This window comes from Prunus avium, chromosome 8, assembly GCF_965620075.1.
Source record: "Prunus avium chromosome 8, drPruAviu1.hap1.1, whole genome shotgun sequence".
In the NCBI taxonomy this organism is placed as follows: Eukaryota; Viridiplantae; Streptophyta; class Magnoliopsida; order Rosales; family Rosaceae; genus Prunus; species Prunus avium.
Window position 1 is genome coordinate 510,936 of NC_142291.1, and position 18,146 is coordinate 529,081.

At 39.4% G+C, this 18,146-nt stretch overlaps 1 protein-coding gene, 1 long non-coding RNA gene and 1 other non-coding gene across 3 annotated transcripts; 2 read left to right on the plus strand and 1 right to left on the minus strand.

Annotated features, from left to right (window-relative positions):
• Positions 1 to 1,971: 1,971 nt before the first annotated feature.
• Positions 1,972 to 6,151, plus strand: LOC148291068 (uncharacterized). The gene is made up of 3 exons (XR_015826584.1): positions 1,972 to 2,203; positions 3,105 to 3,168; positions 5,957 to 6,151. It is a non-coding gene; the product is annotated as an uncharacterized LOC148291068 (long non-coding RNA).
• A 2,663-nt stretch (positions 6,152 to 8,814) lies between these two features.
• LOC148291069 (U1 spliceosomal RNA) lies at positions 8,815 to 8,976 on the minus strand. The gene has a single exon (XR_015827181.1). It is a non-coding gene; the product is annotated as a U1 spliceosomal RNA (small nuclear RNA).
• A 4,162-nt stretch (positions 8,977 to 13,138) lies between these two features.
• LOC110757407 (uncharacterized) lies at positions 13,139 to 14,521 on the plus strand. The gene is made up of 3 exons (XM_021959000.2): positions 13,139 to 13,381; positions 13,606 to 13,874; positions 14,083 to 14,521. Exons 2-3 carry the CDS (start codon positions 13,656 to 13,658, stop codon positions 14,194 to 14,196), a joined length of 333 nt encoding a protein of 110 aa, XP_021814692.1. The 5' UTR covers positions 13,139 to 13,381; positions 13,606 to 13,655; the 3' UTR covers positions 14,197 to 14,521.
• Positions 14,522 to 18,146: the final 3,625 nt, after the last annotated feature.

Below are 18,146 nucleotides of genomic sequence, written 5' to 3' on the forward strand. Positions count from 1 at the left end.
CATCACCCAGGGATAGTAAATATGGTAGCTGATATCCTCAGCAGGAAGTTCTCGGGATCGGTACCTCATTTTCGAGGGAGGTGTCTGCCATAGTTGGTGGAAAGGAGGAAATTGAGAGTTGGGCTAGGTATGGATGATCAAGGAGCACTGTTAGCTACTCTCAATGTGAAACCAGTGCTAGTGGAGCGATTAAGTAAAGCTCAGTCTCAAGATCCACTAGTTCGTATACTGAGATTAGAGGTTGAGAATGGCACCAGGACATATTACTCAGTAAGGAATGATAGGACTTTGATGGTAGGAACAAGATTGTATGTTCCTGAGGATGAGACCTTAAAAAGGGAAATTCTTGAGGAGGCCCATTGCTCGACCTTTGCCATGTACCTTGGCCACACCAAGATGTATCGTACTATGAGAGCATTATTGGTGGCCTTTCTGGAAGAAACAGATTGCAGAGTACGTCAGTAGGTGTTTAATTTGTCGGCCAGTCAAGGCAGAGTGGCAGAAACCATTCGGATTGTTGCAACCACTTTCGATTCCCGAGTGGAAATGGGAGCACATTACTATGAATTTTGTGTTCAAACTTCCTCGGACAAAGGACAAGGATGATGGAATATGAGTAATTGTGGATCGACTCACTAAGTCAGCTCACTTTCTGCCGATGAGAGCAAACTATACCTTGAATAAGTTGGCCAAGATTTTTATTGATGAGATAGTGAGACTCCATGGAGCATCAGTATCCATTATTTCCGATAGAGGTCCTCGGTTCACGTCCCATTTTTGGATGAAGTTACAGGAGGCATTTGAGACCCAGTTGCAGTTCGGAACTACGTTCCACCCCCAGACAGATGGTCAGTCTGAAAGGATGATTCAGACTTTAGAAAATATGTTGAGAGCATGTGCATTGCAGTTTCGGGGTAACTGGGATGAGAAATTGCCACTCATGGAGTTTGTCTATATTAACAGTTTTCAGGAGAGTATAGGAATGTCACCATTTGATGCCTTGTACGGGAAACATTGTAGAACGCCTTTGTATTGGGATGAAGTGGGCGAGCACAAGTTACGGGTATCTGGGGATGTTGAAAGGACAATGAAACATGTAGAAACAATTAGAGAAATGCTCAAGGTGGCCCAAGAAAGACAAAAGAGTTATGCAAATAACAGGAGGAAAGATCTTCAGTTTGAGGTTGGTGACTGGATATTTTTTTGAAATTGTCGCCTTGGAAAGGCATAGTGAGATTTGGGAAACGAGGAAAACTAAGCCATCATTATGTTGGGCTATATGAGATTGTTTAGCGTGTGGGCCCAGTAGCTTACAGACTGGACTTCCAGCAGATCTTTCCCGTCTACATGATGTATTTCACGTATCCATGCTCCGAAAGTATATTTCAGACCCATCCCATGTCTTGGAAGAACAACCCATAAAGTTGAGGGATGATTTAAGTTATGTGGAGCAGCCTGTTCAGATTATGGATCGGGAGATGCAACTGCTTCGATCCAGAGAGATTCCACTAGTGAAGGTCTTGTGGAGGAGTCACGATGTGGAAGAGGCCACTTGGGGACCTGAAGAACAGGTGCTGGCCCAGTATACTTACCTCTTCGAGTGACAGGTACGAAAATTTCGAGGACAAAATTTTCACAAGGGGGGTAGATTGTAACAACCCAAACCTTAATTATTATTTAACTATTAATTTAATGAAGGAAAAGACTAAACTACCCTCGGAATAATTTATTAGGTTTTAAGTTGACTTTTTGACCGAGAAAGAATTTGGAAAATCCACTTGTACCATTGCGTAGAGCACGACAAAACGAGTCCGTAGACACGTAATGGGCTCAATTCCGAGTCGTATTGAAGAAAATACGAGCAAATTACGGAAAAAGGGCAAAATGGTATTTTCTGAAAATCAGATTTTTAAAAATCTGCTTCTCTCTCTCTCCTCACTCCCTTCTTCCTCGCGCAAACCCCTCCCCCCCTTTAGAAAACTTTCCAGCAGCTCCTCCAAACCTCCATAGCCACCACCCCACCTCACCGCCTGACACGAAACCGGCCAAGATCGGACCAGCCCAACCTCACCGTCGCACCCCCGACCTGCGCCGCCTCCGTCGACAGCTCCAGCCACTGGAAACAGCTCGGATTTGGCTGGTTTTTCCCCGAATTTCAAGCCTCTCGTTCTCTCTCCTCCGACCACCAAATCAAGCGAGTAAGGTATGTATTTCTAACTATTTTTTCACGAACTAACTGATGGTTGGGTAGGATTGGAGAGATTTTGAGGTTTGATAGGTTAAATTACGAATTGAAGTTCTGCCGGTTTGCGTCACCGATTTCAGCCACTTCCGACCACTTTTTGGCCTTAGTCCAAGAACAAAAGTGGTTCCAAATTTGGTGTTTTACCTAGACTAGGAGTTTGGGCCGGCGGTTTAGAGATTTTCCGGTCGCCGGAAATTGTTAGGAACACCCACGCGCGGCCGGCGCGTGGGCGGCGCGTGGGCCAGGTAGCAGGGACCACTCTTGGTCCCAGAACGATCCTCGTGTCCTCACGAGCGCGTAGGATTTCGCGGATCTCAATTCGGATAACGTTTGAACCCCGAACGGATCTCGCATAGTGTGCGTTTTCCGGGTTCAATACGTTCGGACCGTTGGATCGTAGTCAAACTGGAGTATGTCGTTCTAGGTATTTTAATGATCGTGTAGGATTCGACGGATCGTCAACCAGAGTCCCGGATACTCCGAAAAAGCCAACCCTAGGACTAGGTTTACGGAAAACCATTCATTAGTCCGATCGTACAATTGTGAGCAATCCGACCATCCGATCAAGACCAAACTTTCGGGACATGTGTCCTAGGCCTATTGGAACCTCTAGGAATGATCGGATTGGAATTCTGAGGTCGTGGACCCCACGGGGTCCCGAGTTGACTTTAGGGACTTTATCGCTTTTGAGTCCCGAGATACTTCTAAATCGTGTCCACTGAGAGGAAAAGCTAATGTGGGCATAGGAATGACTTTTAAAGTGATGCACGCACTTTTAGGAGCCGGGGGTCAGGGTTTTTAATTTAATATTATTTTCCTGAGCAGATTTATTAATAAAATATTCATGATGGTTATACAGGCACCCGGGCACTAGGTGACCCGCAGGAGGGACCTTCAAAGGGTCCAGCTAGCTCAGAGTATCTGTGAGTGGACTGTTTGTTTTATAAACGTTTTATGCATTTTAATTTCATTATTTGATCTTGAATAAGTTTTACTGAATACAGCTTTCCTAGCATGACTTGATAGATTTAAATACTTATGTTTATTTATGTGCTGCCTAGTGGAACATTTAAAAAGGGGATTTGGAAAGTTAGAACTGAGGTATTATCAGATTAAATGGCAGCAGGATTTAAGGAATAGTTTTATAAGTAGTTTTATAAACTTTAATCTTTTTCAAGAATTATATATATATATATACATTTATTTTAAGCCACCATAGGTACCCAAGGTTGCCTTCAGTATAATAAATGTTGCCTCGGAAATAAAGTTGCCTTCGGAATAATATTATGTTGCCTTCGGTTATAATGATGTCGACGGACATCCAGTTGCCTTCGGGTATGTCAGCATGCTTGACACAGCCCCACGAGTCTCGGGGACGCTCGAGCCGTGTGGTGTGTTGCGTAGATACAGCTGCACCAAAATGGATTCAGTTGCATCCTCAACTTGTGATACTCGCAAGTGCACGAGCCGTTTGGTAGTATAGCATATGTAAGTGCGAGGTCGATTCCACGAGGATTGGTGATTGAATGATCCAATTCATTTTCCCTACACAAAACAGAAATGAAAAAGAAAGGAAATAAATAAAACAAGGAAGAAAGAAAATAACTAACTCAAGTAGATAAGTTCCCAAGTTCAATTAGATTAATGGATTGATTCTAGCTAAAGTATGATTAAGCCATGGTGTGTGGTCATAACCTTGTGTTCCTAATTCCCTAATTTGATCATTTGTTGTCTAACCTAAAATTAAGCATTAGGAACCCATTAAGCATAGAAGAACAATTTAAACAACCAAGTATGTATCTAATCCCTGTTGTCGAATGTCCATACATACTCTTCCTATTCATAGTTCAATTCGAATTAAAGCATGGTGTATACTCTTAATTCAAACCAAGATAGCTAACATGCAAGCCTAAATGGTGATCAATCATTCAAACTAGCATATTAACTTATAAGCATAATGAATAAGAACAAAAACCATAATTGAAACTTGGAAACTAATTCAACTTGAAAACTTAAGAAAAGAATTTACATTACAAAGAAAAATAAATTACAACTAAGAAGCAAAAGGAAAGCTAGAATTGAGAACTAGAAAGCAAAATTAAGAGAATTTGAGGGAGAGAAGGGAAGGGAGCTCTAGAGAAGTGTTTGAGAGCTCCCCCCCTTGGGGTGTGTTTACAAGCTTGGGAAACCTCACTATATATAGGCCTAAGGAAGCTGAAAATCTGAATTAAGTATGGCTAATGCATACAACACTTGTTTTATAAAATCTGAAATGGTTGATGCACTTCACTAATGCATACAACACTTCCATTATAAAATCTGAAATGGTTGATGCACTTCACTAATAAATCCCACCAGCAGCCCTAGCTCATCTTCATGTCACCATGACCAAGCTTCCAACCAGAAATGATAGCTCATACCTAGCTCACCATGACCAAGCATCCAACCAGCACATGCTGAGGTCAGCATGACCAGCAACTTCAAGGGCTTACAACTTGGGCTTCTCTTAATCAAATTAGGACTTTAAGCACTCGAAATTGAAGTTCAGAATGTCTTCTTTCCAGCCATATATCATTTGGGCCAATCCAAGGTCGGAGGAGGAAGTTAAGGCCAAAACAAATTGCTAACTCATTTTGCGCGCTGATAAAATCCATCCTGAGCATGGCACTGTGTTTGCTAGGTAACAGACTCCATATTTATCCAATGGGGCTGAAGTTTGGATATGTTATAGTACACACCCATTGGAACAACTTTCATGAAGAATGTTGCATCATCCGAGCTATGTAGGTTGCTGAAACAAAGCTTGCAATATGACCTACGAAACTGGACTGGCAGGGGGCTGTAGCCAAAATTGAGTTTGTCTTTAAGCTCTTCATCCATTCATCCAAATTAGGCCCTAACATGCATGGATTGCATCATTTACTATCCAAAGCCCTCATTATTACCTAAAGCTCAATGAACTGAAAGATAAACACAAAAAGGATTAAAAGCACAAGTTTAACTCAAAAACATAACCAAATCATAAGCTAGAAGGGTACAAAATGATATACAATTATGAACCGATCATGGTGCTAGGATTGCGGATCAGGCCGACCAAGTGTCCCCTGAATTCTGCTAGGATTGCGGATCAGGCCGACCAAGTGTCTCCTGAATTCTGCTAGGATTGCGGATCAGGCCGACCAAGTGTCCCCTGAATTCTGCTAGGATTGCGGATCAGGCCGACCAAGTGTCCCCTGAATTCTGCTAGGATTGCGGATCAGGCCGACCAAGTGTCTCCTGAATTCTGCTAGGATTGCGGATCAGGCCGACCAAGTGTCCCCTGAATTCTGCTAGGATTGCGGATCAGGCCGACCAAGTGTTCCCTGAATCTGCTAGGATTGCGGCTCGGGTGACTTGTGTTTCCCGAGGTCTGCTAGGATGTGTCACTTCGGTGGCACAAGTATGGAATTGACGGATTATATGGAATTGACGGAAAATAAAGGAATTGACGGATTACTAAATGGGTATACCTAGGTGGTAGATTTAAAGTGTTTTCAATGTTTTCAAAGACTTAATAATTGATCAAGTACATTGATTTCAGTACAATTACGAATAAAGAAATGTTATAGTTTCTTAACTGTTTTTACAGAGGGGTTAGTATGTTCTTATACTATTTTTTTCTAAAACTTTGTTTTTGGTCCACTCACCCTTTTTAATGTTTTGCGCCCCCAGGCAGTAAGCGTGCACAGTGAGCCACCACCGGGCCGAGTCCATCTTCTGCCACCTTCCTTGACAAAGTAGGATTTTGTTTAATTATTTTATACTTGTAACCTAATCTGTGTAGAGCTCTGATATTGCCCTAGAACACTTGTCTAACTGTTAGTATGTAAATTTTTGGTATGCTGGCAGTTGGTGTATATTTTTATATGCATGTTTGATAGGTGTAATCTTGGGATTGGTTTAACTGCAGGGGGGACCTTGCTGAATTTTTCAGCAAAAGTCAAACCCCAGTTTTAGTTGAAAGTTGACTAGAAGGGCAATTAGGTCTGTGGTGCTCGGCACTTGCCAAGTGTCGGACACAAACAGGGTCCGGCTCGGATTCCAAAGTGGAATTTGGGTCGGGTCCTGTCACTTTGGGCTTGCCTAGACTTGGTGGAACTCACCATCTGCCCAAGTTGGATTCAATTGTTGGAGTGGGTTTTGCAGGCCTGAGGGGCCTTTTGTCCTGGCAATTCCAATCGCTGAACTTGCTCTAAGAGTTTGTATTTGCAGTTAGAGTTGGATGAGGTATAGGCTAGTGGTTGGTATATCCGTATGTACGTATTTTCCAAAAAATACTTCTATGTTTCATACACGTTTAAAAGACTCGGTAAAATATACATTTAAAAAAAAAAAAAATCAAATGTACAACACACGTATTATACACTTACATAGAAATTTTCAATAATACATAGAAAATTCATATATTATACACATATTTACAAAATTTCAATAATACATAGAAAATTCATATATTATACACGTATTTTTAATATATTATTAAATTAAAATAAAATATAGGGAAATTGGCGGCTTTAACCCTGGCTCACCTAATTTATTCACTAATATCCTTATTTTGAAATCTAATCACAAATGCCCCTTATAAAAACTCCCTATTGACAGCCTATTACCCATCCTTCACTTAGTTTTTTTTCTTCTGAGTCGTTGCTCTCTGAAATACTCTCATCTCTCTAGTCTCTTCCTCTGCTTCACATTTGGGTTTTCTTCTCCTTGTTTCAATTTCATATATGGGTTTGGATTTTTGGTGCTTGATGTGAGTTCAAGTCCTTTCAAGTCAAATTTGAGTGAGATTGTACAGAAATTTGTTGAAACATAATTGTGGGTTCTTCTTCTTCTTCTTCTTATATGATATGCTATCTTTGAGATGACACCCCCAATTGCTTTCTTCTTTGCTTCTTCTTCTTCTCTTCTCTAATATGCTCTATCTGAGATGAAATCCCAATTTTGCATATCCTCTCTCTCTCTCTCTCTCTCTCTCTCTCTCTCTCTCTCTCACACACACACACACACACACACACATTGATTCCCAGCCCTAATTCCCAATTATCCATGTTCTTCTTTTCCTAGGTCCAAAGACCCATCTTCCTCATCCACATCATCATTAGCCACAAGCACCACCAACGAGTTTGCAAACCTAATTTGTAATATTCGTTCTTGAAATAGGTGGATTGGCATTGACTTTAAATTTTTGTTTGAAACAGAAGCATCTATTTGTCTGAAACCCAACAAAAACTTTCCAAGATAGACTTTAAAAAACAATTGATACGACAATGATAAAATAGCAATACAAGGCCAATACGATGACAATAGTAAGACAATAAAAAAAAAAACTTAGAAATTTCATATTTATTGCGTGTATATTGCTTGTTTATTGCAATAAACATGCTCAGCAAGATAACTCTAATACAAGCCCTCTCCCTTCATGTATATTGATTGTTTATTGCATGTGTATTGCTTGTTTATTGCGTGTATATTGCATGTTTATTAAATGTATATTACATGTTTATTGCGTGTTTATTGTATGTGTATTGCTTGTTTATTGCATGTGTATTGCCTGTTTATTGTGTGTATATCGCATGTTTATTGCAGACCTCACCAAAGAACCCAAAAAGAATTAGCTGCAAGTTGGAAAAGAAAACTAAGAGGAGAGGAGCTGCTAGTCAGACCTCACCGAAAAACCCAAAATTTGTTGCACAATCCCAAGACAAACTGAGAAAAATTTGTTGCACAATCCCCAAAATTTTATAAACAAGATTCAAGCATAATATTCCTCAAAAAGTTCTTGTTTCAACAAATTTCTATACAATCTCACTCAAACTTGACTTGGAGGTACTTGAACTCACATCAAGCACCAAAAATCCAAACCCATATATGAAATTGAAACAAGGAGAAGAAAACCCAAATGAGAAGGAGAAAAGCCGAGCTGGCTACCTGAGACACCATTCATGGAGGTCGAAAGAGGTGACAGAGAGTGAGAGATGGAGGTGGAAATGGTGAGGTCGTCGTCGCCGATGTGGGTCCGAGTGAAAGAGAGAATGGCTAAGAGAGTGAGACTAAGAAATTGTGAAAGAGAATTTGGGAGAGCTCAGAATGACTAAACAAAAGTGAAAGAGGGGCAGAAGGAGGAAGAGGAAGAGGAAGAGACTAGAGAGATGAGAGTATTTCAAAGAGCAATGACTCAGAAGAATAAAAAACGAAGTGAAGGATGGGCAATAGGCTGTCAATGGAGAGTTTTTATAAGGGGCATTTGTGATTAGGTTTCAAAATAATAATATTAGTGAATAAATTAGGTGAGCCAGGTGTAAAGCTGCCAATTTCCCTAAAATATATTTATAGCAACAAACTTGACAATTAGTATTGGCTAGGAAGAACCCAACAACAGAGCCAAAGTCTTACAAGTCTTTATAGCAACAAACTTCACAAATTACAATTGGATTGGAACAACCGTTGCCCTTGAGAATAAAAATTACATTTGGCTATAAGATTTGGCACGAGAATTACTGTTTTTTTAAATATTGCACTAAAATTTGGACGGGCTGCGCAAACGCAAAAGCCCCCACGGCAACAAATTATGACATTGGGTCTCTTGCTTGAGGAGACCATAGGGAGGCACCCCTCGTAGGTGCAATAGAGGTCACCAACATAGGCCATGGGCCTTCTTGATCGCCCATAGACCCTGTCCAGGTAAATACGTTTCCGGATGCACATCCTTTTATATTTATACGTGCCCACCTCAACCCTCCAGTCTTTACTTGGGTGGTGCGGGACAAGTACACGCATATTGGTTTTGCTAATTGTGTTTGTATTGCAAAGCAAGTTCCCTGGTTTCACTAATGGTCGTTTGAAAGCTGCATTTGATTGTCTAACAGAGTAGTCGATTCGCTTATCTTCTGATTCAAACAACGTATTTTCTTGTTTTAAATATATAAGATCTACAGCTTGAAGGGTATTTATTACAAATTATATAGTGACCGAATTTTTTATTTGTGTTTTTCAATATCTTTTTATTTATACTTTTTCCATTCCGTATTCTCCTAACTAAAAATATTTTAAAATATTTTAGGTTAGTTTGGTTTAAATTGGATCATACTTCTCTTCAAAGTGTATGTTTTGCCAATATCTTCTATGGTCCATGAGGAGACCCCCCCGACAACACTTAGGTCCTTGATTGTAGATGCTCTTAGAAATTGTTATTATGACGAAGTTAAAAATGTAACATTCATTCACAAAACCGTGTATGTGGCATAAATTGTAATGTATAAAAAAAAAAAATAGTTAGATTTATGTCTAGAATAATAAGTTGCATGGCCTTCCTCTTAAGAACCCCCAAAAAAAAAAATTACGCGTATATGCTTTATTAATTTTTTATTCTTCTTTTTTTTGGTTAGATATGCTTTGCTTCAATAATCTTCATTAATCATTATGTTCCCGAAAAATTAGCACAACTTAATCAAAGCCAGCTGAGTGATTTGGGCCCCCATCCCAGAGACAAGAATATTCTGTGCTCCTATTATTTATTTATTTTTCATGCAAAGCAGCTAGATTCGATTAGATGTATGGGGGACTTTGCAAACTGTCGTCCATATTTCTCTGCTTAGTTGGACTTTGTTGTGTCGTCTGTTTATAGATGTGTGGGGTTTCCCCAATATTCTCACACGCTTTCTTAATTCCTAATTTATTAATTCTGATCATGCAATTACAAATTCAGATCATCATCGACCTTTCTTTTGGAAAGGAGATGGATGTAACACGTGAGCAACCACTGATGGGATACATATGATATGATCTGATCCTTTATTAATTTTCATTACTTTTTCTGTAGTCTATAGCCTATTGAATCTCTTATTTGTGAGATTCACATGCATTAACGATTAGTCGCATTCTTAGCACGAATGTGAGATTGTCTCTAACATCCATTGTATGCAATGCATTAATGACTAGAATTCATCCTACATGCATTAGCTACTGCCCTTAACACCCACCTAGCACCACAATCATGAACGATTGATAATTGCCTACGACATCGGAGATGTGCGACTGTCTCTATCATTCTACTTTGTTAGAACACAAACCCTACTCTCATACTCAAATACTGCTTAATTTAGAGTAATGTGCATGAATGTAGTCGAATCTAGTTAGAAAATTTTGTGCTAATTAAGATCACTTCTGCATATATATTAATTTCCCAGTCATATACAATGTCATGCATCATGCATGCACTGAATCCTTTCATGGTGCCTGCTAGCACATTGCTCAGAAAATGTGGTTGAATTGTGGAACACCAGCAGCTTTATTTGTTTCTATAGTCACCAGAAGAAAAAACCCATGTGAATGCTTTGGTACTGGATCAGAATCACACGTCAATCCCAGGAGGAAAACGTTGGATGCCACTTCTCCTACCCCAACTGAGCAAACTTGTGGATATTTTGAGCTTAGCTAGTAGGAATAACTTAATCTTTTTATCTTATGGTGGTTTCATACTAGAGGGTTCTTCTGGCTGCGTTCTAGCTTTTAAGATGTGGCTTCTGAAACTTCGAGAGCCAAGTAATAATTCATGCAGGTCCCCTTAATTTCTCAATGGGACAATATAGTACCTGCAACAGGATATATACAGGTTATTAAAAAAAAGCCTAAAAAAATGAAAAAGAATAAAGATTGGTCTGCCTACAGTACTAATTATTGGCATTGTAAATACCCAAATGATCCCCCAATTTTTCTTGTAAGTATAAAAAACAGAACATTTATTTTTCGATACAAGCGATATTAGGGAATAGGGAATTGAACCTAAGATCTCGGGTGTATGGGTAAATGCTCTTAACCATTTGAGTTACAAACCCCTTGCAACAGAAGACCCTTTATAGATAGAGAGAAAGGAGATAATGGGTTGTATGAATTGACAATGATTGACCTTTTTCACCTAAAAAATCATTACCTATATATTTTACAATAACTTAAGTGACAAGGTGATGTCAAGATCCATTCTGACCAAAAATTACCAGTCACCAAAAGTGGCTTTATATTTCGAATATATGGTTGGAGATTGGTGCATATATAGTGGCATGAAAAACTAACCGCAGTTATTTGTTGCAATTCAATACTTTCATATCGACAGAAATGTACGCCAAAGGATGATGATGGATCAACTCAAAAGCTACTAATAAACTGAGGTTTTGCTTTGTCGTTCTAAAAGGTAAATGAGCTTTTGCTTTGTCGTTCTAAAAGGTGAACGAGCTTTTGCTTTTCCATGCAAGAGTCAACTATAAGGCCTAAAGATTAGAATCCGATTGACATCCCATTTCTTACTTTTGAATTGTAAAAGAAAATTTCAGATTGACACCCCCATCTCTTTTAAAAGCAACCCTACTTTTTACCTGTTGATGTGAGAATACAAAATTAAAGCTTTCAACAAGCGAGTTAGCAAGGAATACAAATTAGAGTTGAACAAAGTTGCTATAGTTTTCTTTCCAACATTTATTTTTTCTGTGTGTTGTACATCAAGGTTAGGAAAAGATGAAGTTTCTATCGATTTACAAAATGCTACATAGAAAGTGAACATACAACCATTTCTGCTTAATCGGTAAGCTCTCTTCCTTTGATAATTGACATGTAACTTTACAATAAAAGTACAATCGAACCAGGAAATGCAGGGAGCGTCGTGAAAACGAGGAGGTCACACTTTTCTGGAGCTCAGCACTAATGCAAAGCATCTGAACCAATGAAACCAGTGCTGTCTAAGCCATTTCTGACATGCATATAAGATGAATAATGTATCTTTCTGCCTCTCAATGGTTTGTCCTTCTTTCTGAAGGGGAATGGGGTTGGAAGTCCGGCAGTTAGGAGAATCACTCTTTGACGCTGGGAGTCTACTTGACACATGCTTTAAACCCAGGACTACATGTCCCTTGTTCCACCAACCTTAAGACTATCCCAATTGTCAAGAACAATGCATAAAACTAAATCTCATATCCGAAAGGCTAAGAAGAATACAATATGACATACAGCACTTCTTATTCATTACGATCTGTTCTCAGGGAAAACTTTCTTTTGTACTAAACTGTAGGCTGATACCTCACCACCTTTACTCGTCTGAGTCGTCCCTCTAGCATTTTCAAATATGGAACTTATCTGAAAGAAAACTCAATTTGATTCTTACATTGTGCAGATTATTGCTAACCTCATGAATCAATTTCTCCTCACATTAAAGCCATACGAGAAGCCTTTCTGGAAAACAAGCCCCACTTTCTCATGCCATTTGTCATCAGTTTCCATTCTTGCTTGAATCCCACTCAACCTCAAATTTAATGGCATGGATAAAGAACCATCTCTTCATTTCACTTGAACTATATTCTTTTAGTAAAGGCACCTGCGACATTCAAAAACTATTAAACTTGACTCTATCTTTGATCAGCAGCACTACTGCATTTATTCTAGTTGCTTAAGCAGCATAGAAAATATTAGCGAAATAAGTCCCTTACCGATCATTACTGCAAAACATTGAACAGCACTCAGTTATGTGAAAGAAAAGATTTTTGTTTTGTTTTTCACAATAGACAGAATGAGAATTAAATAACTTTTTGTAAATAATACTAAGAACTTTCATTTTTGTAACCATCTGCAAACTAGATACTGTTAATATTTTTATTTTCTTCATGCCAACTCTTCTGAACCAAGGAAGATTGTTTGTGCATTAAACACAAATTAGCATTACATGAAGAGATTAGAGTGTAAGAAGAAAATATAACAAAACAAAAGGTTGTACCAGGTGAAACGATGTCGTTTCATTTAAATTTTTCTAAAACACTGCAATTGAAACGACGTCGTTTCATTACAATAAACCCAAAAAAAAAAAAAAAACACGCGAGTCGTCTTCCTCGCAGAGTCGCAGCCAATTTGCAGACTCGCAAAATTTCTTCCGGTTCAGAAGCGTCCAGATCTGGCGCGCCTTGCTCCTCTTCGCTCCGCCTGACCACGCCTCCTCACGCCTTCCCCGCGCTAAACGTGCAACTCGCGAAACAGCCGACAGCCTCGGGCGATTTCATGCCTGCTCGCTCCGACGCGGTCGCCGACGCTCGCGAAGGCATGCCTTTGAAAACACTGGTATTGACAACAGCTCAATGTTTCTACTAGTTTTGTATTTTGTTCTTTTTTGTACCTTATGTAGATCTATAAGAAATTTTCTTGTTGAATTTATACTTTTTTATTAGCTTTGTTCAATTTTTACTGTCTTTCCCTTATGAATAAGTTTCTTCAATATATGTTTTTGTCATGAGTTTGCGAGATTTGCTTCTGATCATGCATCAAACATTCAATTCCTGAGGCAGGGTGGAGAAATAGAAAAAATTTAGAATAAGCTCTGAGATAAAGGCTGAAAATGAGTGCTGAAGCTTTGCAAGTTGCTAAGGTGTACCGCCACCTTCTCAGAGCTGTAAAGAAACACGTTGCCAAAGAAGACAGGGCGAGGCATTTCAAAGAATACGTAACTGAAGAATTCAGGAACAACTGCAAACTGTCAGATCCATCTTCCATTCAGCAGAAGATTAAGCTTGCCCATAACTACACTTTTCTTCTTAACAGTGTGCACCATCACCAGGTACTGATGTAATTCATTGCTCTGACTGATCAAAGTTTTTTTATTTTTGCAAATTGTAAAGTCCTTGTCATGTTCCATTATGTTGGTTTTCTTTCTTAGGTGTCATTTCCAGTTCAATGTCTTGCTTGCTCTGTTTACCATCAGAAATTTTTTTGTTTTAAAAATAAAATCTCCATCAAGCATCTTACTTTGTATAATGGATGTGCAGGACCTATTGTTCTCTTACAACATTGCTGTGGATAGATCAGATGAGATGAAAAAAGTACTTGGAAAATCTGCTGCAAGTGTTGGTCTTCAACTTCCTGAGGTTTATCAGCCTTGATATTTGGTTGGGTATAATCTGCTACTGTTGGATATTTATACATTATTGTTATTTGTTTTATTTAGTTAATTTGCTTCTGCTAATAATCCCTATTTGTCAGGAAACTTGGTTAGTGTTTGACCTAATCTTTAGGAGAATCCCAATAGTCTAGGGTTGTTAGACGTGGGATATTTTGTTGCTTATTTTTCTGATTACTTGTTCCTTGTACGGCTATTTATGCCAGTCTTTGGAGTCAATGAATAATCACATTCTCTCAGACTTTTGCACTCTTTAGCTTTCAAAGTTCTAGTTCTTTAAAGCTACATCCTATTCTGGCAGAGATAATATGCCTCCATGGAACAATGTAGCCTGTGGAATTTTGGATTTTATTCATAAATATTCAGTTGTATTTGTTTGCTGCCAACAATGACAAAGAATAATTTGTCTGACTGGTTATCTATTTTGACCAACAAAAAAACAAGTTCTGCTATAGCGGCTGAATTGATCAATTGTTCTTTTTTCCTGAGAAACAAACTGAAAAATAAAACATATTGATATGCACGGAACTACCAAACATATTGATATGCACAAGGGTCTTTGAGTCAGATTCCACTTAGACATCACTATAGCCAAGATTGGCCGCAAGCTTCAGCCCCATGACAGCTGCTTCAGCCTCTACCTCAAGAGCAGAGTGACCCACTCGTGATGCAGCCAAGCCTCCTAGAAACTCCCCAACTGAATTTCGAATTACCACTCCAACCCCAGCTTTTCTACCATTGCTTTGCCAACTCCCATCAATATTAACTTTAACAAAACCCATTGGCGGCGGCTCCCACGAGCAGACCTCGCCAATTGAAGGGGAACGGCTCGTCACACTATTTGCATTACTTTGCCACACTTTCTGAAATTCCACCTTTGCCTTACCTGCTGTTTCAACCACTTTGCATGGATCAATCCTACGACCTTCCATAATAGCTTTACATCTGGTCTTCCATATTTCCCAAAGAAAGAAGCTTAACATAGCGAGCAGATCATGCTTTTCCATTTTTGATTCAGTTCTCAAGTCCAGAATATTATTCAGCCAAACATCCAGAGTGCTAAAGCTTTGAGTATCAATTCTTAACGTCATTGGAGATCCGAACCACACAGCTTGAGCCCAGGGGCAGAGAAATAGAGTGTGTTCAATGGATTCTTCGTATTGATCGCAGAGGTCGCACATAGGAGAGGCAGTAATTTTCCTCTTGAATAAATTAAGCCGCGTTGGAATAGCGTTGGACATACATCTCCATAAGAACATGCGTATCTTAGGCAGGGTGCGAACACTCCAAACAGCTTTCCATATTCGATTTGAGATGAAATGAGAAGAATGCGAACTCCCAGGTGCTAAGTAACGGTGAGCCGACTGCAAACAGTGATATCCAGATTTTACTAAATATAGACCGTTCGATGTCCAGGGCCAAACAAGCTTATCCCGCTGACCCGATGGACCGATGGGGATGGCAAGAATCTGCTCTTGAGTTTCCCAACTCAGATAACTACCCACCCTATCCAAACTCCAAGTTCGATTCTGCAGATTGATAATATCTGAAACCATTTGTGGAGCATTAGGAGGGACGTGAGTGATTGGTGTAATAATGCCATTATCAGGAATCTAATTGTCACCCCAAATATTTCTATCTGCACCATTCATGATCTGAACTCTGGCCTTGCCCATTAAAGCATCTCTTCCCTCTAGAATACTCGTCCAGATCCAAGATGGTCAGTGACCCAAACCAGCATCCTTAAACTCGCAATCAGGATAGTACCTCGCTTTTAGAATTCGAACCCATAAGGCATTAGGAGTAGAGATGATTCTCCCACTCTGTTTGGCAAGTAGAGCCAGATTAAATTCCGCAAGGTCTCTAAAGCCAAGACCCCCATCTCCTTTCGCCAAACACAAAGCCTTCCAAGATTTCCAATGTATGCCGTTGCCGCCTTCTGATTTTCCCCACCAGAATTTCACAATATCGCTACTGATCTCATTGCACACCACCTTGGGGAATTTAAAACACATCATAGGATAAGTTGGGACAGCAATGGCAATGGCCTTGATCAAAACTTCCTTTCCCGCCATTGATAATGTGCCTTGTTTCCACCCCATTATCTTCTTCGCCGCACGCTCGCAGATATAGGGCTAAAGCAACTTTCTTGGACTGTCCCCAAGTCATTGGAATGCCCAAATAAATACCAGAGTTATCAATCCCTCTAATACCCATAATCGAGCTTATATTCGCCTTGACATCCTCAGGAGTGTTAGCACTGAACATTAGACTAGATTTCTCATAATTAATTAACTGACCAGATGCGAGATAGTAATCATCTAGTAGATGTTGACGTGAGTCTCCTAATTAATCAAGGAGATTTATTTCCTTGATTAATTAAGGGATTTACTTTCCCATTCTTTTTAGTTGACGAATCTTTGTATAATTAGGAGATACTTTCCTAATTCTTTACTGTATCTTATTCCTTGTAAAGTACTCTGTAAACTCATATATATACCTCCTTATGGAGAAGAATAAAGTTAACCTAATACATTCAAAACCCATATTCATATTTTAGTATGGTATCAGAGCAATCGATCCTCGGTTGTCTCTAAAGTCTCATATCAAAGTTTCTCCTCCCCTCCTCTTCAAGAGGGGGAGGGGGAGTGAAAAATGATATGTTTCTCTTTCTCATAGAGATTTTGCCTCTTTCTTGACTCCGACATACCCTTCTCTTCAGGGGGAGAAGAGGATTGAAGAGAAGTTTCTGTGTCCTTAGCCGTGTTCACAGGGTTTCTGTGTTCTTAGCCGTGTTCACAGGGTTTTTGTGTTCTTCAAACTCCTCATATCAAATTTCTCATATTTCTCCCAAATCCAAATCTCTCAAATCTAAAGTCCTCAAATGCCTTATCTCAAATTTCTCATATTCAAATCCAAAACCCAAAATCAAATTCCTCATATTTTTCCCCAAATCCAAATCCCTCAAATCTAAAGTCCTCAAATGCCTTATCTCAAATTTCTCATATTCAAATCAAATTCCTCAAATCTTATACACAGACCTCTCAAATCCAATTCCTACATCAAATTCATACATCAAATCCCTCAAATCAAATTCTCATACCCTCAAATCTTATACATATATCTCTCAAATCCAATTCCTACATCAAATTCCTCAAATCTTATACACAAACCTCTCAAATCCAATTCCTACATCAAATTCCTCAAATCAAATTCCTAAATCAAACGGTCGGTCGCCAGTGGAAAGCGACTGACCCCCCCCCCTTAGTTCTTCGAACATGGAGGATCTACTTCAAAACTACCAGTCGCCAGTGGAAAGCGACTGGTAGTCAGAGAAGCTGTTTCAAACCAACCGGTCGCCAAAATCCAGAGACCGGTCACCAGAGGAAAACAATCAGTTTTCTCCACGCTATCAAAATCAGGAGGAGGAAATTGAACCGTCTTATGAGATTTTGCCCGCTTCAGCTCCAGTACCACACCAATCACCTGCGGAGGAAGTCATTTAGTGTGCCGGCTGACACACCCATTGAGATGAATCACAAGTTGTGTGAAGACATGGACCAAGAACCAACCAATAAGGAACAGTATCAAACGCCTTGTTGGAAGGTTGATATACCTGGCACACACAAGACCAGATAGTGCATATGCTGTGAGTGTGGTTAGTCAGTTTATGCATTCACCCAGTGTTTCTCATATGAATGCTATTGATCGAATCATAAGATACTTAAAGTCAACCCTTGGAAAGGTTTTAATGTTCTCAAAACATGAAGATCTTGAAGTTTTCAGATATACATATTCTGATTGGGCTGGGTCCATTACAGATAGATGCTCTACTTCTGGTTACTTTACATTCGTGGGAGGTAACCTAGTCACTTGGCGGAGTAAAAAATAAAATTTGGTTTCTCGGTCTAGTGCAGAAGCAGAGTATAGAGG